The 25,834-nt window shown below is 41.9% G+C and overlaps 1 protein-coding gene across 12 annotated transcripts in view; it reads left to right on the top strand.

Annotated features, from left to right (window-relative positions):
- HDAC4 (histone deacetylase 4) overlaps positions 1–25,834 on the top strand; it is a 612,734-nt gene that overhangs the window by 563,433 nt on the left and 23,467 nt on the right. Inside the window, exon 25 of one of the 12 annotated variants that reach the window (XM_058185433.1) lies at positions 18,519–18,718. The exons of the other annotated variants lie outside the window; for them this stretch is intronic. Coding sequence (XP_058041416.1) covers positions 18,519–18,551 — 33 coding nt within the window. The 3' untranslated portion in view covers positions 18,552–18,718. Of the gene's footprint in view, positions 1–18,518; positions 18,719–25,834 lie in introns of those variants that run through there. 12 annotated transcript variants of the gene reach the window in all.

Genomic DNA, 25,834 nt, shown 5'->3' with positions numbered 1-25,834 from the left:
TCTAGACCGGGATGCCTTATGCACGGTCACTCACGCCTCGTGACGCCCTCGCCTGGATTACTGCAATGCTCTCTACATGGGGCTCCCCTTGAGGGCATCCGAGGCTTCAGTTAGTCCAGAATGCAGCTGCTGGTGATAGAGGAGCCCTCGTGGCTCCGTGACACCTATCCTGCGCAGACTGCACTGGCTACCTGTGGCCTTCGGTGCGCTTCAAGGTGTTGGTGACAATCTTTAAAGCGCCCATGGCATAGGGCCGGGCTATTTACGGGACCGCCTACTGCTACCGAATACCTCTCACCGACCAGGCGCCTCACAGAGAGGGACTCCTCAGGGTGCCGTCAGCTAGGCAGTGTCGCCTGGCGACACCCAGGAAGGGCCTTCTGTGGGGCTCCCACCTCTGAACGAACTCCCTCCAGGACTTCGTCAACTTCCGGACCTCCGAACCTTTCGTCGCGAGCTTAAAACACACTTATTCATCTGCGCGGGACTGGATTAGATTTTAAATTTACTGGTTTTAAATGGGTTTTTATTATTTATACTGTTTTTTAATAATTCGGCTATAGAATAAGTTTTTTAATTGTCATTTTAGTTTGTATTTATATGTATTTTTAATTGCCTGTGAACCGCCCTGAGTCCCTAGGGAGATAGGGCGGTATATAAATATGAAAAATAAATAAATAAATAAATAAATAAATAAATAAATAAAACATTTTATAAAAAATTTCCCTTAAATTCTGTGCTTGCGTAAACTTAACATTTCTAACCCAAATTTTTTCCCAAGTTTCCAGAAATATTGGTTCCTGAATATTTTGTGCCCATTTTATCATACAATCCTTTATTAAATCCCTTTCAGAATCTATTTCTATCAGCACATTATACAATCTCTTTATATGCGCCTGAGTTTGATTTCTACCAAAAACCTTTTTTTACCAAGTTTTCTTCATTCTGCATGATACCAATTTTCTGATCTTTTTTCCACCTAGCTCGTAGTTGCCCATATTGAAACCAAGTATAGTTTCTCCCTTCTTCTTTTAGTATATGCAAGGATTTTAATTGTAAATTACCTCTCTTAGTATATAGAAGATCTTTATAAGTAATCATTTCCTGTTTCTGTTCTATATTTATATTCTCTATTGCATGCCTGGGATTTGCCCAAATAGGAATTTTGTAATTTAACTTGTGATAATATTTCTTCCAGACACGCAGAAGAGCAATTCTTAACACACGGTTCTTAAAGACTCTATCCACTTTTTTATCATACAATAAATATGCATGCCATACATATAATAAATCATAACCTTCTATATTCAAAATCCTTTCCTCCTTTAAATTAAACCAATCACTTATTACAGAAAGAGTAGCTGCTTCATAATATTATTTAAAGTTGGACATTTTTAAACCTCCTCTTTCCCGTGTGTCTTGAATTATTTTCATTTTAACTCTCGCTTTTTTACCTTCCCATATAAATTTATTAATTCCAGTCTGCCATTCTTCCAAATTTTTATCTTTCTTAATTATTGGTATCATCTGAAACAAAAATAAAAATCTAGGTAAAAAATTCATTTTAATGGCTGCTATTCTCCCCAATAATGATAATTGTAATTTTTTCCAACTGAGCATTTCCTTCTGAACTTGTTGCCATAATACCTCAAAGTTATTCTTATACAATTTCACATTTGATGAACCAATATAAACCCCTAGATATTTAACCTTTTTTACAATTTCAAATCCTGTTGTTTCCTCTAACTTTTCTTTCTGTTTATATTTTTTGTTATCACTTTTGTTTTATTCTGATTTACTTTAAACCCTGAAACCTTTCCATATTGACCAATTATTTCCAACAAACATACACTTGAGTTTATAGGATTTGACAAAATAATCACCAAATCATCTGCAAACGCTCTCACTTTAAACTCATGTTGTCTAATTTTAATTCCCTCTATCTCCTTTAACTCTCTTATTTTATCCAGTAGTGACTCCAAAGTTAAAATAAACAATAATGGTGATAAAGGACACCCCTTTCTTGTTCCTTTTGCAATCTTAAAAACTTCTGTCAAACTACCATTAATTATTATCTGGGCTGTTTGCTCTCCATAAATCTCCCTAATTATTCTCATAAAACAATCTCCAAATTGCAGTTTGCCTATTAATTTAAATAAAAATTCCCAGTGCAATCAATCAAAGGCTTTCTCTGCATCCAAAAAAATAAATGCTGCTAAAATCTGATTTTTCTTTTCTAAATATTCCAATAAATTTACAATCTGTCTAACATTATTCCTCATCTGCCTCCCCTTTATAAATCCCGATTGATCAGTATGAATTCTTTGTTGCAAAACTAACATTAATCTATTCGCTATTATTTTAGGAAAAATCTTATAATCATTATTCAAAAGTGAAATCGGCCTATAATTCCCAGGTTTAGAACAATCCTGTTCTTCTTTTGGTATCAATGAAATAAAAGTAGTTCTCCATGATGGGGGTATTCCCCCTCCTAGTTGTATCTGATTAAATAATTCCTTAAGTGGGCCTACTATCTCATTCTGTAAATTTTTGTAATAAATTGTTGTAAGTCCATCCGTACCAGGGGTTTTTCCCATTTTTAATTGTTTTATTGCCAAAATAATTTCTTCAGAAGTTATAGGCCGATTCAGTTCTTCCCTTTGTTCTAAGGTTAAACCTTTAGCCTTATACTCTTTCAAATAATTATCAATATCTATATTCAAGATTGTATCTTTAGCATATAAATTTGTATAATATTCTAAAAAAGCTTTTTTAATTTTATCCTGTTGATATCTCTCTTTACCTTTATATTCTATTTTTTCTATAATACGTGCTTTTTGTTTTTTCCTTAACATATATGCTAACCACCTACCAGATCTATTTGCATTACAAAAAGTATTATGTTTAGCATACTGTATATTTGTTGCCACCTGATCTGCCATTATCATATTACATTGACTCTGTAATATCTTTATTGCATCTTTAAGTTTTTGATCATATGGACTATGTATTAATAATTGTTGTTTCTTTTGGATTTCCTCTTCTAAGTACCTACGCTGTTTTTGTTGCTTACTCCTCTGTTTGTTATTCATATATATTAAAACTCCTCTCATAAAAGCCTTACTCGCGTCCCAAACCATTTCTATCGATGTTCCCCTATTCCAGTGCTTCTCAATTATTTTCTGTCATGCCCCCCTAGGAAGAAGAAAACATTTTTCGCGCCCCCTGCGCGACATAAACACGGGGCTTAGCTTGTTATGACAGTGTTTGCCGAGGTCAAACGCGCCCCCCTTTACGGAGCCTCGCATCCCCCCTGGGGGGCTCGCCCCACTATTTGAGAAGCACTGCCCTATTCAAATTATCATCAAAAATTATTTCATTTGTTTTTTACATTGGTTTACATTATCTTCATATCTAAACAAATTTTCATTTACTCTCCATGATCTTCTGCCACCTTTTTCTTGTTGCAATTCCAACCATACTGGACTATGGTTAGATAAGCACCTTGGAAATATCTTCGTTTTCTTAACCCTAGAAAGCAAATCATTAGTGATTAATATAAAATCAATACGTGAAAAAGATTGATGCCTATCAGAAAAAATGGTATAGTCTCTATCTTCAAGATTCCGCATTCTCCATAAATCTCTCAACTCAAAGTCTTCCATCATCTCAAAAAAAGATTTGGGCAGCTTTGCATGTGTAGGGATCTTCTTAGAGAAAATTCTCTTATCCTTTCGGGTGTCTATTACACCATTCCAATCCCCCAGTATAATAAAAGATTTGTAATCCCAAAGGGTCAGTTTATCATGCAGCATTCTATAAAATTTTTCTTGTTGCTGGTTAGGTGCATATATACCAATCAAGAGTGTCTTTTTTTCCGTCTAATACAAGTTCAATAGCAATATATCTCCCTTGGATATCTGCTTCAATTAATTTAGCTGGTATATCTTTTCTCAAACATACTGCTATACCATTTTTCTTATCCAAAGCTGAAGCAACGAAGTATTTACCTAGTTTTGAGTTTATTAAGTATTTTTGATCTGATAATTTAATATGTGTCTCTTGTAAACAAATCACATCATTTTTAAATTGTCTCAAATAATGAAATATTTTTCTTCTTTTCTGCGCTGAATTCAAACCATTAACATTCCAAGTCAGGATTTTATTTGCCATCACTGGCCTCACGAAGCTTTTGAGCAATCAGCTGAAGATCCTCACTCCCCCTTGTCTTCAGTCTCGCTCCTCCCACTGCTTCTGTAGTAGGATGCTGACTTTTACTTTGAAGTTGATCCTCCTTTTCTTTACGCTTAATAGCCCCCCTTGTCATCCTTTGTTCTTGTGGCTATTCTTGGGATAATAACATCAAAGGGGCCAAATCGGCTTCCACACTCATTTGCCTCTCTTGAGAGCTTTTATCTGTTGCTTCTGGATCAACTTTCAGCACATTAAAGAGAAAGTCTTTCGCTTTCAACACTGTTTCAATACGATATCTCCTTCCTTGAAAAAACACTGTGAGACCAGCTGGAACCTCCCATCTAAATTGAATCTGGCGTTTCTTAAGCTCTTGTGTAAAAAATATAAACTCTTTCCTATCTTTTAACATCTTAGGGGGAATCTCTTTCAGAGGTGATGCTCTTGTTCTCCTATTTGCAACTTTTTCTGATACGTGGCTTGCAGAATTTGATTTCTCATTGTTCTTGTCAAGTATTAAAACACAATGTCTTTTGGCAATTTTTTTTGTCTAGCAATCCATGAATTAACCCTATATACTTTGTCAATTTGAAAAGCAACCTCTTGTGGATCACATCCTAGGATTTCAGCCAAAGCTTCTGATAGGATTTTCTTCAGATCTTCATCCTTTACTTCCTGCAAGCCTCTGATTCTCAAAGCCCCTTCCATCGCCCTGTATTGTAACACCACCACCTGATCTTCATTTTTATCCACTTTTATTTGCAATTCTCCCATTTTATTTTCCAAATGCTGGCTAGACTGATTAATTTCTTCCACTTTCTCTTCCAATACCTCCAAATTCTTTTCCAAGCCTTGAAAAGCCATCAAAATGTCATCTCTTATTTTTTTATTATTTTCTTTCATTTCCTCTCTGGTCAATTCATTAACCTCAGAAATATGGTTCATAACTTCTTTAAACCTTTCTTCAAACATTTTTGTCTGTTCTTTAAACATATCTTCCATACCCACTTCAGATCCCCTTCTTGTTGTAGATGGCTTAGAAGCCATTTCAATTTCCAAGTTAAAGTTCAATTATAAAGTCAGAATCAAAGATATAAAATAAAAAAAACTTTTTCTATCTTCTATCTTCCTTTCAATGTAGGAGAGCCTCCGTTTTGTTACAATCCACAAATACAGTCTCCACTTGATTACACAAACAGCTTCCGACTTTCACTTCCTCTCAGACGCCATTTTCAACAATCTTAATTAAAACGATAGAACGTTTCTTTTCTTAAAGGGTAAAAGTCAGGTTCAATACTTGCGATCCCAATGATCGATCACTTGTGTTTGTTCCGTCTGCATCCAGAAATCCAAAAAAGAAAATCACTTGAGCAGAGGTGGTCGCTTTCTTCTTTTCCTGCTACTGCAGGAGTGCGCTGGATTCAGAGCTCAGAGGAATTATGCGGGACTCAACCCTCTGAGGCTTCACTTTCACAAAGCAAAGCCTCTGGGAAGTTCTACCGCTTTTCCGCTGCTCTTTCCTTTCCCTTTCTCCCAGGGAAAGTACTTCAAGCCAGCAAACAGCTGATTTTCGCTGTTTTCGCCGGCTTTTACGAAACCTCAACACGGGGCGCCTTTTCAGGCGTCCAGCGAGGAAAGCGGCGCCACCGGAAGTCCACATTTGAGGTTCTTGTCAATAAAAGAATGCAATTCCTTCAGTTCTCTCAGGGTCATTGAGTATTGGCTTAGACAGCTTGCCATAGATCTGTCTAGCTAGCAGAACTCCACTGTGCCTTCAGCTGTTTTAATCGTTTTCCCAACATTTCTACAAGGGCTGGGTTAACCAGGCACCTTGTGTAGTCTGTGTCTAGGAAGGCTTTCAGCCCTACCAACTGGATAATTAACTCTATGGAGACCATTACCAGCGTAATTGGGCCACTTACCAAGTGGTTGTCATTGCTCAGTCCTTTAGATGTGGGATTGGAGTTTCATCACCACTTTTGGGAGAAGGGGTGAACTTGATGACCTCCACCCCCTTCAGCGTTGTTTCTCGGGTCCACTGAGATGGTTTAGTGGCATTCCTAGGGGTACTGGGGGTGGCCTTCTTAGTGGGTCTCCCGTCTTGCCATCTGATGCCTCTCCTGACAACACTTGAAGTAAGCAGTTGAGTGTGGCTGTTCTGCAGCTTTGAAAGCTCCCTCTTCTCCAGAGATGATTTCTTCCATCCTTGCCCCAGGCAGTACTTGTTGCGCACCTGGTCAATTTCCACTTCTTTGGCCAAAACTTACCAGCCATGAAGGATTGGGGGGACTTGAAATGCAGGTGTTGTAAATGTCATTCAGCTCGTCTTTGAAGCAGGTGATGAGGATGTCTTGCAGCCAAACCATTCTTTGGTATACTCTGCTCCCCCTCTAGGACCCTGGTGGATTGTTTTTATGCAGTCACTTGCTTTGCAGTCAGCCAGGGGGATCTTGGAATCGGCAGAGCACCATCATAAAGCGATTGAAGTTTCTCAGCTCCAGGGCATTTTCATTGTTAAGCGTGACCATCCAATGCATGGTGACTCCTTCTAGTACCAGGGTGATGCTCCTCACCTTAGCGCCTTCAGTAGGCAGTTCAGAGCCATACTCCTGTATGGGTCAGGACATTTATTTATTTATTTATTTATTTTATTTGATTTTTATACCGCCCTTCTCCCGAAGGACTCAGGGCGGTGTACAGGCATAATAAAACCAACAATACAATATACAAATTTAAAATACGATTTAAAAAACTTATTTTAAATTAGCCCAATGATTAAAATTTACCATACTAAAAAACCCCGTTTAAAATTAATAAATTTAAACAATAAAATCCCATTTTAAGCCAGCCCCGCGCGGATAAAAAGATGAGTCTTGAGTTCGCGACGAAATGTCCGAAGGTCGGGTATTTGCCGTAAACCCGGGGGAAGCTCGTTCCAGAGTGTGGGAGCCCCCACAGAGAAGGCCCTTCCCCTGGGGGCCGCCAGCCGACATTGTTTGGCGGACGGCACCCTGAGAAGTCCCTCTCTATGGGAGTGTACGGGTCGGTGGGAGGCATGTGGTAACAGCAGGCGGTCCCGTAAGTACCCAGGTCCTAAGCCATGGAGCGATTTAAAGGTCATAACCAACACCTTAAAGTGCACCCGGAAGGCCACAGGCAGCCAGTGCAGTCTGCGCAGGAGCGGTGTTACATGGGAGCTCGAGCTCCCTCTATAACCCGCGCAGCTGCATTCTGGACTAACTGAAGCCTCCGGCACTTCAAGGGAGCCCCATGTAGAGAGCATTACAGTAATCCAAGCGAGAGGTAACGAGCGCATGAGTGACTGTGCATAAGGCATCCCGATCAAGGAAGGCGAACTGCGAACCAGGCGAACCTGGTGGAAGGCCCTCCTGGAGACGGCCGTCAAATGGTCTTCAAACGACAGCCGATCATCCAGGAGGACACCCAAGTTGCGCACCCTATCCTTTGGGGCCAGTAACTGCGCCTCCAACAGCCAGCGCGGCTGCAGCTGACTGAATCGGTGCCGCATCCACAGCCACTCCGCCTTGGAGGATTAAGCTTGAGCCTGTTTCTCCCCATCCAGACCCGTACAGCTTCCAAACACCGGGACAGCACCCGACAACTTCATTGGGGTGGTCCGGGTGGAAAAGTACAGCTGGGTGTCGTCAGCGACTGCTGGTATCTCACCCGAAACCACTGATGATCTCACCCAACGGCTTCATGTAGATGTTGAACAGCAGGCGAGAATCGACCCCTGTGGGACCCCACAAGTGAGGCCCCTCGCGGCCCACCTCTGCCCCCTGTCAACACCGTCTGCGACCGGTCAGAGAGATAGGAGGAGAACCACCGATACGGTGCCTCCCACTCCCAATCCCCAACCGGCGCAGCAGGATACCATGATCGATGGTATCGAACGCCGCTGAGAGGTCTAATAGGACCAGGGCAGAGGAATATCCCCTGTCCCTGGCCCTCCAGAGATCATCCACCAATGCGACCAAAGCTGTCTCCGTGCTGTATCCGGGTCGGAAGCCGGACTGAACGGGTCTAGATAGACATCTTCATCCAGGTGTTGGGGCAGCTGTCGCGCCACGGCACTCTCTACAACCTTCGCAACAAAGCGAAGGTTGGAGACTGGACGATAATTACCCAAAATAGCTGGGTCCAAAGAGGGCTTCTTAAGGAGGGTCTCACCACCGCCTCTTTCAAGGCGGCAGGAAAACCCCATCCAACAAAGAAGCGTTGATGATCCTCTGAGCCAGCCTCGTGTCACCGCCTGAGTGGCCAGTACCAGCCAGGAAGGACACGGGTCCAGTAAACATGTCGTGCCGTGAAGCCTCCCCAACAACCTGTCCACGCCCCTCGGAGCCACAGGGTCAAACTCATCCCAAATGTGCTCAACAAGACGTGCCTCCTCTCCTCGCTTGATCATCCCAAATTCGGTCCAGACCGTCCCTCAGCTGAGCGATTTTATCGATAGATAACCACTAAACTCCTCGGCTCGTCCCTGCAAGGGTCATCCCGCACCTCCTGATGTAGGAGAGAGCGGGTCACCAAACAGGCGGCCGGGCGGTTATCTGCCGACGCAATGAGGGTGGAGGCGTAGGAGCGCCTCGCTTCCCTCATTGCCACTAGGTAGGTCCTAGAATAGGTCCTAACTAGTGTCCGATCAGCTTCGGAGCGACTGGACCTCCAGATGCTCTCTAGGCGTCTTCTCCGGCGTTTCATCTCCCTCAGCCCCTCGGAGAACCAAGGGGCCGGACGAGATCTACGCCGGGTCAGAGGCCGCAAAGGCGCGACACGGTCCAGGGCCCCGGCCCGCTCCCAGGCCACGACCAGTTCCTCAGTCGTGCCGTGGGCCAGATCCTCAGGGAATGGCCCAAGCTCCGTCTGGAACCTCTCAGGGTATAGGTTCCGTCTCCCTGCGGTGGTGAATGGCGGTTCGGAAGTCTAGGCGAAGGAGAAAATGATCCGACCATGACATTGGTTCTGTTACTAAATCGTCTAATACCAGATCATTTAACCACTGTCCAGAGATATAAATCAGATCCAGCATGCCTCCCCCCATGTGCGTAGGGCCATCATTTACTCGAATCAGGTCCAAGGCCGTCATGGAAGCCTGGAACTCCCGAGCTGCCGTCGATGACAAGCCAACTGATGGCAAGTTGAAATCCCCCATGACTATAAGTCTGGGGGTCTCAACCGCCACAGCAGCCAGTACCTCCAGCAGCTCGGGCAGGGCTGTGGTCACGCAGCAAGGAGCCAGGTACGCGATCAACAAGCCCAACTGATTCCTATGGCCCCACCTCACATAGAGGGATTCACAGCCGGCAATCTGAGGAACAGTGGCCTCCCTCGGCTCTAGATCTTCCTTAATAACAACCGCCACCCCCCCACCCCTACCTTGGGTCCTCGGTTGATGAAATGCTCGGAAACCTGGAGGGCACAACTCAACAAGGGGCACCCCCCCCTCCGGGCCCAACCAGGTCTCCGTAATGCCCATAAGGTCCGCGGACTCCCCCTGAATAAGATCGCAGATCAGGGGAGCTTTATTAGCCACGGACCGGGCATTACATAACATCAACCGAAGATCCAAGCTCTGAGGGTCATGGCCTCCTGAGGAACGGGTAGGAACTGAGGGGCCGGAGCACGTGATCGCCTTCAAACATCGAACACGTGCTCCCAGGTCTCGATACGGCCCCCCCCCTCCGCCATATCTGCCTCTCCCACTAACCACACAGATGGAACCACAATTGTCATCTGGAACATCACCCTCCCCTGAAACCTTCGGACCTATTAACCCTCCGCCGCAAACACGCGCAGTGACTGGCCCCACCCTCGTGGGCTACCCCAACACCACCCTTTCCTCCCCTAAAATTCCTTAAAATCCCCGATAAAAAACGACTAAAAGAGTTCATTAAAAATCCCCTAAGCCTCCTAGATTTCGCATGCCATCTCTCGGGGTTCCAAAACCCGTCCTCAAGATATGCCCTCGATAATGTGGAGGGCCAAACCTGCGAGAGAGGGGAGTCTCGCAGGGCAAGAAGGTCCGCGGTTGAAAATCTTCGCATAAGTAAATAAAAGTACATAACGGTCAGCAGTCCATCCAGGCCGGTCAAAATGTCAAGGTGTTATTGTAGCGCGGTTATTATAGCAAGGTTAGGCTCCCTGGCTGGCGAGATGAACCGTGGACTTCCAGGGCTCCATGGGGCCGTTATTCTGCCCTCAAACCCAAACGGTCCCACTTGCCCCAGGTACAGATGACTAGCCATTCTCCATCAAGTCAGTCAATTGGTGTTAAAGTCAATATGGGCCTTGATGTCAGGGACTCCATACCCAGTTGCTCCAGGCCTGATTGAACAGTCCTAGGCCGAGCTGCCGAGGGTCTAAAAGAGGGCCAGCCACACCTCCGAGTCCTCCTCCGGACTCGGGCCAAGAAGATCCCCAATTGTGATGGTCCCCATCAAACATCATCCTGAGTGGTGGGGTCTTCCAACTCAGCCCCAGCTGAGGAGGCACTTCCGCCGGCCCCCCTCAGTGCTGCTCCTGTGGCTGGGGTTGCTGAGGCACCTGAAATGGTGGCTATCAGCAACACTCTCCCATTGTTGTCCTCTGCCTGAATTTGCTGGACCTCAATAGGAGTGGACTTGGCAAGGGACTCGTGCAACTTTCTCAAATTCCCCACTTTTTAACATTTCAACTTCGTTTCTTGATTTAAATTGTCTTCAAAGTTAAACCAAATTGCCATTTCACATTCCATCTGCTGTTTTATTTTACTATGAGCAATATATTCAAATCTTACATTAAAAACTCTTTAACTTGGTTGACTATCCAAAATTAATAATATTAATTCAATTCCCTTAAATCTACTATTATGTACCTTATTTTCCTTCCTACTTTCCACATTAACCATTTTCTTTTGGTCTCTCAAAAATTCCACTTCTTGTTGATTTTCTCCTTTTATCCCATTCTCTTAACTACTTCTTTTTTTTCTTTTTATTTATTTAATTTTTTAATAATAATTTTTATTCAACATTTTTCACATTTAAAATCACAGTTATACCTTTACAGCTTTCCGTTATCGGAATTTTTTCTTAAATTCATAATATCCTTTGGCTTATTGTATACATATACATTCTTATTTCTTAAATATTTATTTATCTAATATATACAATATATACATAACTACTACACACACTCTCTCTCTCTCTCTCTCTCTCTCTCTCTCTATATATATATATATATATATATATATATATATATATATATATATATATATATATATATATATATATATGTGTCTTTAGTTGTTGGGTTTTCTCCGTGTAAAATTGGAAGTGTCTTGGCGGCGTTTGAAGTCTCATTTGTCATCTTCAGGCTTCAGCTTTGTGCTTCTGGGAGCAAGAAGCACGGCTGAAGCCTGAAGATGACAAATGAGACTTCAAGAAGTGTCGCCGCCAAGACACTTCATCTTACACGGAGAAAAACTGAACAACCAAAGACCTATATACAAACACCCGTGAAAACCTCAGAAAACATATATATATATATATATATATATATATATATATATATATATATATATATATATATATATATATATATATATATATATATAATCACAGTTACACCTTTACAGCTTTCCGTTATCGGAATTTTTTCTTAAATTCATAATATCCTTTGGCTTATTGTATACATATACATTCTTATTTCTTAAATATTTATTTATCTAATATATACAATATATACATAACTACTACACTCTAAATATATATATATTTTCCTTCTATTATCCTCTTAATATCTATACATTGATTTTAGACTTCTTTCCATGTCTCATAATATACTGTTTCCTCTCTGTCCCTTAATTCCATCGTTAATTTGTTCATTTCTGCACATTCTAGCACTTTTTTTATAATCATTGTGCTCTATGGAGCATATTGTTTCCAATTTTGGGCAAATGATATTCTGGTTGCCGTAATTATATGTAGCATAAGGTTTCAATTTTTTTTACTCATCTTTCCTTTTATAATACCCAGAAGAAATAACTCTGATTTCATGTCAATTTTTAATTCATTAATTTCCTCCAACTATTTTTTAATTTTTAACCAATAATCTCTGGCTTTGGGACATGTCCACCACAAGTGGTAGTATGTCCCTTGTTGATGATTACATTTCCAACAATTTGGTGGGTTATTTGGAGACATCTTGGCCAATCTCGCCGGGGGTAAATGCCATCTATAGAACATTTTGTAAATACTTTCTTTGTATGCGGCCGACATCGTCATTTTATAATTTCCCCCCCATAGTTTTTCCCAATGTTCCAATTCTATGTTGCACCCAAAATTTTTCACCCAAATTGTCATTGTTTCTTTCACAGTTTCCTTCTCCATTTTGAATTTGGGGAGGCAGTTATACATTTTGATAATCATTTTTTTGTCAGTCCCTGTTAGAATTTTGTCCATTTCTTGTTGCTCAGTTTGAAACCCAAATTGTTCTGAATCTTTTTTATATCTTGTTTGAATCTGTAGATAAGGCCATCAATCTATTTTAATTCCCTGTGATATTAGTTCCTGATTGGATTTCAGTTTTCCTTGCCCATCTAGAAGCTCTTTTATAAGTTACTACTTTTCTTAGATCAATTAAGCTGGGGTAGATCATTGCTTCCATTGTTGATATCCATCTGGGGATTTTTATGTAGAAAGTTCTTTTAATTTTCATCCAAATCTCTAGTAGGGCATCTCTTACCTGATGTCTCTGAAAATATTTGTGAGCTCTATTGTTTCCCTCCCAAATGAAGGCATGCCAGCCCCGTTGAAGGTCGTGTCCCTCCATCGTTAGTATTCTCCCTGTTTTTTTAAATTTATCCATTCTTTAAGCCATGTTACTGCTGCCACCTGATAGTAGAGTTTCCAATCCAGAAGGCCGAAGCCTCCTTTAATTCTAGAATCTTGTAAGAGTTTTAATTTAATTTTAGTTTTTTCCCCCAGCCAGATAAATTTTAAAGTTATTTTTTTCAATTCTTCCAAAAAAAAAAAATCCCTAGTTTTATGGGCACCATCTAAAATAAGTATAAAATTTTTGGTAGGATGTTCATTTTTATGCTCGTCACTCCTTCAATCAGAAATGATTGTAACTTCACCCAATTTTCTAAATCTTTTCGAATTTGTTGTAGTAAGTTTAAGTAGTTAGCTTCTTTTATAAAAGAAATTTTTGCTGTTAGCCAAACGCCAAGATACTTTACTTTTTTCACTACTTGGATTTCTAATATCCTCTCTAATTTCATATTTTGGCCCTATGTGAGATTTTTAGTTACCTTTGTTTTATTTTTATTGATTTTTAAACCAACGACCATACCAAATTTCTCTATTTCCTGTATCAATAATTCTCCCATTTTGAGGGGATCCTTTATTGCCATATCATCTGCAAATGCTTGTGTTTTATATTCTTATTTTTTAATTTTTAACCCTTTTATTTCCTGATTATTCCTAACCTAAATTAATAAAACTTCTAGCGAGAAAATAAATAGGAGAGGGGATAGTGGGCATCCTTGCCTAACCCCCTTATTTATGATGACTTTATCTGTTAAATCTCCATTTACCATTATTATCGCTGTTTGATTTGAATATATTGCCTTGATCATTCTGATAAATTTTTCTCCAAATTTTATAGTGATTAGTTGTGTGATTAAGAACTGCCAATTTAAGTTATCGAAAGCCTTTTGTGCATTCACTAGTACTAACTTTTTCAGAGTGAGCCTCATAATACTCTAATATGTTCATTATAATTCTTGTATTGTTTCTTATTTGTCATTTAAAAACCTGTTTTGGTCTGAATGTATAATATTATTTAATATCTTTTTTAGTCTTTCCGCTATAATCGTTGCCACAATTTTATAGTCAGCATTTAGAAGCGAGATTGGCCTGTAATTTGGATCATTTGATTGTCTGTATTTTCTTTCGGAATTAATGTTATGTATACCTCCGTCCATGAAATTGGCATTTTAGCTCGTTCAAATATATCATTATACACTTCTAACATAATCTCCTCTAATGGTTCTTGGAATTTTTTATATATTTCTGCAGGAATCCCATCTGGCCCAGGTGTTTTATTATTATTTTTTTGTTTCTTAATTGCCTCCTTCATCTCTATTAAAGTAATTTTATCATTTAGAATTTCTATTGCTTCCTATTTGGCAGGTTTCTCTCTTGTAGGTGGTTTATTATATTTTCTTCTGCAATGTTTTCTTGACTATATAACATTATATGGAAATAATTTTGAATAATGTTTTTTTATTTCATCAGTCTTATAGTGCAGATTCCCTTGTTCATCCTGTAGGTGTTGTATCAATTTTTTAGTTTTTTCCTTCTTCAATTTATAGGCCAACCATCTTCCAGGTTTGTTCGCTGTTTCAAAATAATTTTGTTTTACCAATTTTACATCCTGTATCATTGCTTCCTGTTATATAGGATTAATTTTATGTTTTGAAAAGTCTCTTTCCTCCTTTATCATTCTGGGGCTCTTTCTGCAGAGCAATTTCCATTTTTTTAAGTTTCTCCAATAGTGATGTTTGTTGTTCCCTTTTCTCTTTATTTATTTATTTATTTATTTATTTATTTTATTCAATTTTTATACCGCCCTTCTCCCGAAGGACTCAGGGCGGTGTACAGCCAAGTAAAAAATCACAATATCAATATTAAAAGAAATTAAAACAAGCATATTATAAAATGGCCAGATTTAAAACGAATTAAAATATTAAAATATAAATAACCCAATAAAATTTTAACCCAATAAAATTTTAGGCCAGTCCCGCTTGAATAAATAAGTGCGTTTTCAGCTCACGGCGAAAGGTCCGAAGATCAGGTACTTGACGTAAACCAGGGGGAAGCTCATTCCAGAGCGTGGGAGCTCCCACAGAGAAGGCCCTGCCCCTGGGGGCCGCCAGCCGACATTGTTTGGCGGATGGCACCCTGAGAAGGCCCTCTCTGTGACAGCGTACGGGTCGGTGGGAGGCGAACGGTAACAGCAGGCGGTCCCGTAAGTACCCGGGTCCTAAGCCATGGAGCGCTTTAAAGGTGGTGACCAAAATCTTAAAGCGCACCCGGAAGACCACAGGAAGCCAGTGCAGACTGCGCAGGAGTGGTGTTACATGGGAGCAGCTGCATTCTGGACTAACTGCAGCCTCCGGGTGCACTTCAAGGGCAGCCCCATGTAGAGAGCATTGCAATAATCCAGGCGAGAAGTTACGAGGGCATGAGTGACCGTGCATAAGGCATCCCGGTCAAGGAAGGGGCGCAACTGGCGCACCAAGCGGACTTGGTGGAAGGCCCTCTTGGAGACGGCCGCCAAATGGTCGTCAAACGACAGCCGCCCATCCAAGAGGACACCCAAGTTGCGCACCCTCTCCGTTGGGGCCAATAACTCGCACCCCACAGCCAGCTGCAGCTGCAGCTGACTGAACCGGGGTGCCGGCATCCACAGCCACTCCGTCTTGGAGGGATTGAGCTTGAGTCTGTTTCTCCCCATCCAGACCCGTACGGCTTCCAAACACCGGGACAGCACTTCAACAGCTTCATTGGGGTGGTCCGGGGTGGAAAAGTACAGCTGCGTATCGTCAGCGTACAGATGATATCTCACCCCAAAACCACTGATGACCTCGCCCAGCGGCTTCATGTAGATGTTGAACAGGAGGGGCAATAGAATCGACCCCTGAGGCACCCCACAAGTGAGGCACCTCGTGGTCGACCTCTGCCCCCCTGTCAACACCGTCTGCGACCGGTCGGAGAGATAGGAGGAGAACCACCGATAAACGGTGCCTCCCACTCCCAATCCCTCCAACCGGCGCAGCAGGATACCATGATCGATGGTATCGAAAGCCGCTGAGAGATCTAGTAGGACCAAGGCAGAGGAACACCCCCTGTCCCTGGCCCTCCAGAGGTCATCCACCAACGCGACCACATTTCTCCTCGCCACATAAACTATTGTGTGCATAGCCTTAGCAGTGTCCCATAAGTTCTGTAATGTTGTTTGTTCTTTTCTGTTCTCCTTTAAAAAAAATTCAATTCCTTTTCTATTGGAAGTAGAGTTTTTCTTTTACAATTCTTTGGTTTAAAGTCCACCTCCTTTTTTTTCCCTGCCCTTTCCATTTTATTATTAAAGAGCCGTGGTCAGCCCTGGTATTTGGCAGTATGTCTATATCTTCTATAATATTAATCAATTCTGGATTCATCCATGCCATATCTATGCATGACCACGAACTATGAGGGTGGGAGAAGAAGGTATATTGTTTTTTCCCTGGGTTTAATTATCTCCATGGAACTCTTAAATTTAGTTCTTGCACCATTTCAGAAAACACACTCGGTAATTCTCATCTTTTCTGTTTATTTTTCTTTGTAGACCTATAATTTCTTTTATTGTCCACCACCGCATTGAAGTCACCTATTATGCAGATATTTTCACAGTCTAATTCAGTTATTTTCCTACGTAATTTATTGTAGATATTTTTTTTTGTTTTGTATTTGGTGCATAGATTGTACTAAAAGGATTTGTTTATAATTTGTTGTGATTTCCGTTATCAAAATTCCGTTATCAAAATTCAAAATTCTACCTTCTTCATCACTAAATATTTTTCGCAAATTTAACCAGTCTCTTACATATACTCTTTTTTTGTTCTGTGCCAACGCCAGGTGCAGTTTCCCTAGTTTGGGGCATTTAAAAAAGTCACTGTGTTTTCCTCTGTTATGGATCTCCTGCATGCAGATGATATCTATATTTTCTCTATGAAGTCTCTTTAAGGTTTGTTTATGTTTTGCTGGTAAATTAATGCCATTGATGTTTAGTGATAGCATCCTTATTTCGTCTTGCATCCTGTTATTTGTATGTAAGTTTTGGTCCTTTCCTTGTTCAGTTTGTGCTCTAGTCCTCCTTCTCTCCCCTGTTGTTCTGTTTCCTTCTGGTCTCCTATGTCTTGTTCTGTGATTTTTTCCTCTGATATCTGGTCCTCTTGGCTTTTGCTTTCTGCTTCCTCCCTGCTATCTTGTTCATCCTCCCCACTTATATAATGATCGTAGAATTCTTGCGCTTTTTCCAGGGAATCAATCTGAAATTTATTTTCTTGCCAAGTAATCAACATCCCCTCTGGGATGAGCCATCTGAACATGACTTTGTATTTTAGCAGTTGGTTGGAGAGGAAGTGGTAGTTTCGTCATTGCTCCCTTACTCTTCTCGGTATCTATTTTAATGTTATATTCTCTTTTCCTTTGTAAGTCAGAGGGTCATCTCTGTTTTTCTTTCTCACAAACTTGACATGTATCTCTCTCGGGAGTTTGTGTTTGCGCACATAGTTTGTGTGTATTCTGAATGCTTTGTCTATTTCATTTTCAACTTCTTGTTTACTTTTTTGCAGAGGTTCCGCTAGGAGTTCAGCAATCAATTTAGGAAGTTCTTTATTTTCCACAATATTTTGAAATCAGAGATAGAACTTTGATTTTTCCATTTCTAAATTTATAATGGCTCTTTTAACTCTCTGTTCAGTGCCCCATTCTGTTTTCTGTTTTATCTAATTTTTTTCCATTTGTTCCATTTTAGCCTCTACCATTTTTATCATTTGTTCATTTTTTGCTATCATTTCTTGCATTGTACCAATTTTATCATCTAATTTGCGAATCTCACCTTTCACTTGTCCCATATCGTTCTTAATGTCTTCCTGATTTTTGGACATTACCTCCTGCATTTTCATCATTGTCTCCTGTATCGCCATCAGAGTTGACTGCATACTCTGTAAATTCACAGTGGATCCAGATTTCTCGCCTCCCAACATAGTTTCCACTGCGTTGTCCTCAGAGGGGAAGCTATTACCAAGGTTGCTTTCCCCCCCACTATTTTAGTCACTGGGTAGTCATGCTTGCCATTTTGATATTTTTTTAAAAATGTTTCCACAGTACCATATATCACTCCTATTCTTCTCTTTGCTACTTTTAGTTTCTATCCTTTCTTAATTCCTCGAAGTTCTTTTCCACATTAATTAATACCCCCAATAATTATTTCCTATGTGGCAGTCTTTCTAGCAATATATCCAATTCTATTTTCTTAATATCATTAGCATTCAATATTACACCACACAACCAACAACCTCTACCTTTCCTCTATATTGCTTACTTTAACTTTAACTTTACATCCAAATTAATTAAATTTAATACAATTAGTTAATTGGTTCCTTAATTATTAAATAGATTCCTTTTTCCTTAATGGTCAAATAAAATTGTCTATTACCTATATTATAAATTTCTATTCACTAATTTGCAATGCTATATTTGTCATTAAATACACAGATAATATCTATTGTCTATAAGATAAATAAGTGAATAAAGATATACATAACCTCTATAACTGTCTGGTTCGGTTCTGCAACCCAACAAGAAAAACACAGACTTCAGAGGATAATTAGAACTGCAGAAAAAATAATTGCTACCAACTTGCCTTCCATTGAGGACCTGTATACTGCACGAATCAAGAAGAGGGCCGTGAAAATATTTGCAGATCCCTCGCATCCTGGACATAAACTGTTTCAACTCCTACCCTCAAAGCAGCTATAGAGCACTGCACACCAGAACAACTAGACACAAGAACAGTTTTTTCCCGAAGGCCATCACTCTGCTAAACAAATCATTCCCTCAACACTGTCAGACTATTTACTGAATCTGCACTACTATTAGTCGTTTCATAGTTCCCATCACCAATCTCTTTCCACTTATAACTGTATGACTATAACTTGTTGCTGGCAATCCTTATGATTTATATTGATATATTGATCATCAATTGTGTTGTAAATGTTGTACCTTGATGAACGTATCTTTTCTTTTATGTACACTGAGAGCATATGCACCAAGACAAATTCCTTGTGTGTCCAATCACACTTGGCCAATAAAATTCTATTCTATTCTATTCTATTCTATAAATATATATATATATATATAAATAAATATGTAAATATGTAAATAAATATATCATGTTAGTTCACTGGTAGTTCTTGCAAATTAATATCCCCACTGGGATAAAGTGGGGTTTTTGATCAGCCTTTTGTCAGTAGCACATTTTTGCCCCTGCTGGCCCAGTCCAATCCACTGTTGGATAATTATGTTGAGTTTTGCCATCAGCTAAGGGCCATGTTTGAGGACCCTATTATGGCCCAAACATTTAACAGGCAGTTGAGAGAGTTGCAGCAGGAGCATGGCTTGCTCGGTGACTATGACTGGTGGTCTGCCAGGACCTTCAATGGAACGAGGCAGCATTTATGGACCAGTTCCAGGAAAGTCTTCCATCAGAGCTCCTGGATGAGCTGGCATGCACTGAATGCCGTAGCACACTGCAGGAGCCCATGCAACGACGAGTGCAATGACAGACAGAGGCCATGCCTGTTGTATTCTGCCAGCGGCCAGCAGAGCTGGCAGCAGATTTGGATAGTGAGGAAGTTGGGGAGGAATGTGGGCCAGTCCTGGAGTCTGGGGAAGGCTCAGACGAGGGCTCTGTGTCGGAGGCAGAGAGGGGGCCAGGGCCATCTGGTAGTTATGAGCTACCTCCAGAGCCTCTGGAATCTGACATCAGCAAGGCAAAAGAACAGGGGGAACCTGTTCCCAATGCGCGTCTGGACAGAGCTGCCAGGAGGCAAGAACAGTTAAGACAAAAGAGGCGACTTGGGAGTAAGGCTTGGAGAAGATTGCCCCCCCCCCATAAGACATAAGAGAGGAGCAAACGGACATGAGCCTTTGCAGGAAGCAATTTGTTCATTCTGGTCAGTTCAAACTCTGAGAAGCTCCGTTTGACTCTGTGCTCCATTTGGCCTTGCAGAACTAATTGGCAATTAGAGATAAAGATGGGTGCTTAGCAACATTAGCTTGAAAGACTGTGGCAGACATCTGTCGGACTGTCACAGAATGTGTTGTGACTCGTCCTCCCTCCTCTCCTCAGCCGGGCCCCTCCCGTCTCCAACAGCCTTTTATCAGACTCCGAGTCTGATAATGAAGATGAACGGCCTGTCATGCCTCCAGCCCCCTGGCCCCATGCCCGGACAGGATTCCAGGAGTGAAAGGAGTAGCCCAATAAACCTCACTCATACAGCATGTGTTCCTTTGGCTCAGCCTTCAGAGCAGGAAGCCAGCCAGGTGCTGGAATTACTCGGTCCTACTCCCTCTGACCTCTCCCTTTCCCAGACGCTGACAGCAGATCCAGCTGAAGACAATTCAAGGTGGGTGGACCCTCACTTCCGGAGATATGAGAGGCGACGCCAGCAGAAGGAAGGGTGGGGCAGGCCTGGATAACTGCTAAGTCATGGAGCCACACCCCACAGCCTATATAAAGGACCTGCTTTTGGCATTCCAACCTTGAGTCAAGCAAAGTCTTATCTAGTTTGTTGATACCGGACCCTATCGCTGAAGTCACAACTTGGACTCCTGCCTGCCCTGATAAACCTCGAAGGAACTTGGCAAGCTGCAGAGGCTTTGTTGTCAAGTTTGTTACGGACTTCCTTGACTCGTTCGTCGGAGTGGGGGTGGGACATGACAGAATGTTTGTGAATTATTATGGGGTGTGAATGACCATAATTCACAGCCGTTTAAATAAAAGAGGGTTTTTGGGGACTGTGTGATTTAAGCTTTCTCAGGGAGCCTAGGTCAGAACAGCACCTGCACCCGTTAAGGCAGAGCTGCCATCGGTACTGCTGCCTGATGAGCCAGTGAAATTGGGGGCTGCACAGCCTCGCCTGACCCAAGCCAAAAAGGATTGGCACCGCCATGAAGGCCTTTGCAGCCAAGGCCAGATGGCGGCTAAGTGTCCTGCTAAGGCACCCAAAGCAGTGGCGGGAAACGGGCATGGCTATTAGAGGTAGGTCAGGCTCAAGGGGCAATGGGCCATCCATCTCCACCACAGACAGCTTTTAGTGAAGCACCTCATGCTAGCAGTGAGTGTATTCGTGCCAGTTCAGGAAGCGGTGGAAATTCAGGTCCTGGTGGACTCGGGGGCCACAGCCAACTTCACAGACTCAGTATTTGTCATGCAGTGGTCCATCCCCCAGCAGCAGGTGTCACCGCCGGTGTCAGTTTTGGAAGACAATTTTATTTTTTGCTTCTTAACTGCCACATATTTTAGCTGGGGAAGTTGGGAGGGGGTTGTTGTTGGAGCGGTGGAAGGTTAGTCATAACAATATTCCGTATTCAAGGACTTTTGCCTGCGTCTGATGTAGACTGCCTGAAGATTGTATCCAATTGAGTGTGAAGAGTTGATTGGACAATGTGATGAACTTGTGGGTGTGGGGCAGGGCTGTGAACTGTAAACTGAGTGTGCAAAACCTGTGAGCTTTCAGTTTCGGGTTTTCCCAGCTGTGCCAACATGACATCTCTAATAAATTGGAACTTTGAGGAACCTCAAGCCTCAGAGCTTTATTTCGTTGGGGGTATTCCTTGGAACCCTGACAGCTGGTCTTGGTGGAAATGATTGATGGTCAGCCCCTTCATTCAGGCTCTGTGGTTGCTGCGGCCAGACCCCCTTCACATGCGCATTGGACCACATGTGGAAAAAGCCTTGTTCTATGTCGCTGCAATGCCTCACTCAGTGGTGCTTGGGCTGGAGTAGTTACAGGCTCATGATCCGCAGATTGTCTGGTCAGTTGGGGCAGTGCAGTTCCCCGGCAAGAAGTGTGCCACCCAGTGGTGGGTTTCTACCGGTTCGCCCTGATTTGAGCAAACACTCTGCGTGTCAGAGCACACGCTCACATTTCCGAACCGGTAGTGAAGGTAAGAGGAACCCACTCTTGGTGTCACCCAGGCCTGTGCAGGGGGTATGGCTACGCATGTTATATATGTTATTCTGTTTTTACTTTTGTGTTATGGCAAGTGTAATGCCCGGACAATTACACTGTATTCAATATATTTACATGTAAACAATAAAAATATATTAAAAAAAAAAGAAAAGTAAGGTTTTACACTTAGACAAGAAAAAAATGTACAAGTATAGTATAAGTGGAACCTGGCTCAATAGCAGTAACTGTGAGAGAGATCTTGGACAATCACTTAAATATGAAATAGCAGTTGCTGTAGCCACGAAAAAGGCCAATGTAATCCTAACCTGCATTAACAAAAGGGTAGAATCCAGATCACACTTGGAATACTGCATCCAGTTTTGGTTGCTGTTGTGCCTCGCTCGCCCCCCCCCCAGCCGGGCCCCTCTCATCTCCTTCTATCTCAGCCAGAGACTGATAATACAGAAGAATGTCCTGGCATGCCTCCAGCCCCCAGCCCTGGCACCATGCCCGGATAAACCGAGCAAACAAACCTCCCTCCGATAGCATGTGCGCCTGAAGCCAGCCACGAGCTGGGATTACCAACAGCTGGAGACGAAACAATGCAATGGATAGATCCACGCTTCCGGAGAATGGAGAGGCGATGTCAGCAAAAGGAAGGGAGGGGCAGGCCTGGATAAGTGCTGAGTCATGGAGCCACACCCCATGGCCTATATAAAGGATCTGCTTTCTGGCATTCTCTGAGTCAAGCAAAGTCTAATCTGGATTGCTGAAGTCACACCTTGGATTCCTGCCTGCCGTGAGGACTCTGATAGGACTTTGGCAGAGCTGCAGAGGCACACTTGATACGGACTTCCCCAACCCAGCCGTCAGAGGAGGAGTGGGACACGACAGTTGCCACAATATAAAAAAGATGTTGAGACTCTGGAAAGAGTGCAGAGAACAGCAGTGAAGATTATTAGGGGGGCTGGAGGCTAAAACACATGAAGAACGATTGCAGAAATATCTAGTCTAGTGAAAAGAAGGACTAGGGATAGCAGCAGTGGTGGATTCAACCAGTGCGCACCACTTCGGCCGAACCAGGTGTTAAATTGCTGGCTGGTCCTGCCTGCTCTCACTACTTATCTCACCCTGCCCACCTGTGGCATAGCTGCTGCTGCTCTCTGGTTCCCTCGCTTGCATCGACCACAGCCCAGCTGATCTCTGCCTGGTGAGTCTTTTTCCCTTAGCTGTCTTCCATACAGCTCAGCCCACTTGCCTGCCTTTACCGCAGCCTACCTGCATGGATGACTAGGCGTGTGGCTGACACTTGGCCATGACAGGGCTTCCTGCCCCTCACTTTTGCTGTAATTTAGGAGTGTGGCAGTTGGGGAAAGGTGGGGCAAGGGAAGAAGGGTATTCCATACTCCCAGACTTGTTCCTGGAAGCTCTTGCTCTGCCTTTTGGTGTCAGCGGTCAAAGATGAGGTTTTTGTGGGTAGAAGAGTTTGCCAGCACCGGCCAGATGCCCTTGCTTCCACCAAGCATTTTTTTAAAGTTCTATTAAATATACAATTTAAAAACATTAGACATGGTGCGACTAGTCTGGTATACACTTTTCTAACACTTTTTCTTTTGTGTAGCTTACAATATAGCATCATGCTTATTCCGTATATACATTTTTGTACATTCAATCATCCTCCAATTACATATGTCAGGCCTGGAAACCATAATAGACTTTAGGGTTCCAGACGCTGCCACATTTTTCCCCTGAGGGGAAGAAGGGGGGTTGAGGGGTATGGTAACATTCTTCAAGCGGTCAAGGTCAGATTGTGTTCACATCTGCAGGAGGAGTGGCAAGAAGATATTCGAATGAACTGGGAGAACGTGGGACCATGTGACCAGCAAAGGGGTTAGGGGGCTGGGACTCTTGGGGTTTGTATAACTGGGAAAAGAATCCGGAAGTTCAGTTTTGGAATTTCACTCATCGTGTGCCAGTTTCCTCATGCTAGTAAAGAACTCTGAAAGACAATGGCTTCTGAGTTTTTTTTATGCAGAAGAGGTTTTTCTGGAACCTTGACAACATACCTATTTCCTTTATATCTATTCGAATCCTATCTACTCCTTTCTACTATTTCTTATATTTTATTTATTTTTCCCCTACTTTTCACTTTGTTTCTAATTCTCTATCCCTACATTCCTCCTTTTCTCTAGCCATTTATAAAACATTCTCCAGGTTTCAGAGATTTCCGATTCATCTTTATCTTTGAGCTCCATTGTCAACATGTCCATTTCCGCACAGGTCAATATTTTATTGATTATTTCTGCCTCCTGTGGGTTCTCTCTGCATTTCCAATTTTGTGCGAATATCAACCTCACTGTGGTTAATATGTGTACCATAAGGTACACATTCTTCTTTTTGTAATTATCCCTTACTATACCCAGAAGAAAGAGTTCTTGCATCATAACTATCATCTGGTTTAAATCTCTTCTAGCCACTGTTTTATTTGGAGCCAAAAATCTTTGGCTATGGCATCCCCACCATATATGGTAATAGATGCCTAGTGTTGCTGTACATTTCCAACATTTCGGTGAGCTATTTTTGCATATTTTGGCCAGTCTTGTGGGTGGGAGATGCCACCTATAAAACATCTTGTATTGATTTTCTTTGTATGCCATGGCTAGGATATACAATTTCTTCTACTTCCAAATTTAATTCCTTTGACATCCAGACCATGTCTATCCTTGACGACCTGAATAGAATGTAAATTGCTTCTTCCCTATATTTCCCTCCAACTGTCCAGAATGTTCATTTTTTCTGCCATTTTGAGAAAGTTATTAGATAATGTTTTCCTAGTTCCTTTTCTTATCTTGTCACTTTTATAGTCCTATTTCATTAAAATCCCTGGGGGCGTGGCCAATGTCACAAATGAGACGGTCGCATACCCCGACAGCTCCGGGGTGTGCACTGAAATCCCCCCCAATATGGGGGTCCGTTCTAGACCATAGCTGCTCTGAAGGAGCAGCAAAGAATGGGGGAGCCGCCGGAGCGAACGGGGAGATTGCAAACTCCCTGCAGCTCTGGTCCTTTTCCCCCAACCCAGCAGCAGGAGGAAATGCAGCCGCCATCAGCTGCTACAAAGTCACAATATTGGGCAGGAGGATGAAGCACAAATAGAAACGGATTATTGAAGTCGGGTGAGTTGTCACCAGCTCACTGAAACTTTATTTTAAAATTGGCACAAGTTTTGAAAAAGCATTGAATTAGCGGCTAAATGTACTGGAAAGTGAAAACGGAAGGAACTAATTTAAAGAACACCCAAATTCTGATAAGAGAGCCGAAGTTAAGAGCCCTACTTAAATAAGAAAGGAAAACAAATACTTTCTAATTAAGCAATTGTTTTGAGATCCCTGGAAGTCTTGATGGACTATTTAGGATATAAAAGAAATAAGAAAAAGAAGTTAAAGGGAATGTATTGGCTTTAACGGAACACCTCAAATCCCTCTACCCTCTGCAATTTGGGATTAGAAGAAATTTAAAAATTATTATAAGATTCTGAAAAAGAAAAACAAGCGGAGACAAAGGGAAGGTGTGGTTTATTACAAAAGAAATAGAATGGACACTGTTAATTGCGACTGTGATTCAAAAAGGATATTTAAAGACAGAGGAAAAATGAAAGAAAGAAATTGTCTTTGTGAGCCTAAGATAACTCTAATGTGATTTTAAGACACAGCTAAGAAAAAATTTTGGACTAGAAAATTGATTTTTATGATCTAAAACATCTAAGAATAAGAAGACACTTAATTGTCACCTAAAATGGCTACTTAATTATTTGCGGTTTGCAATTGTATCAAAGAGTGACATCTAGAGGCAGAG

This window comes from Ahaetulla prasina, chromosome 1 (genome assembly GCF_028640845.1).
Source record: "Ahaetulla prasina isolate Xishuangbanna chromosome 1, ASM2864084v1, whole genome shotgun sequence".
Classification (NCBI taxonomy): Eukaryota; Metazoa; Chordata; class Lepidosauria; order Squamata; family Colubridae; genus Ahaetulla; species Ahaetulla prasina.
Note: the sequence above shows the minus strand (reverse complement) of the source record. Positions and strands in the feature narration are given on the sequence as shown.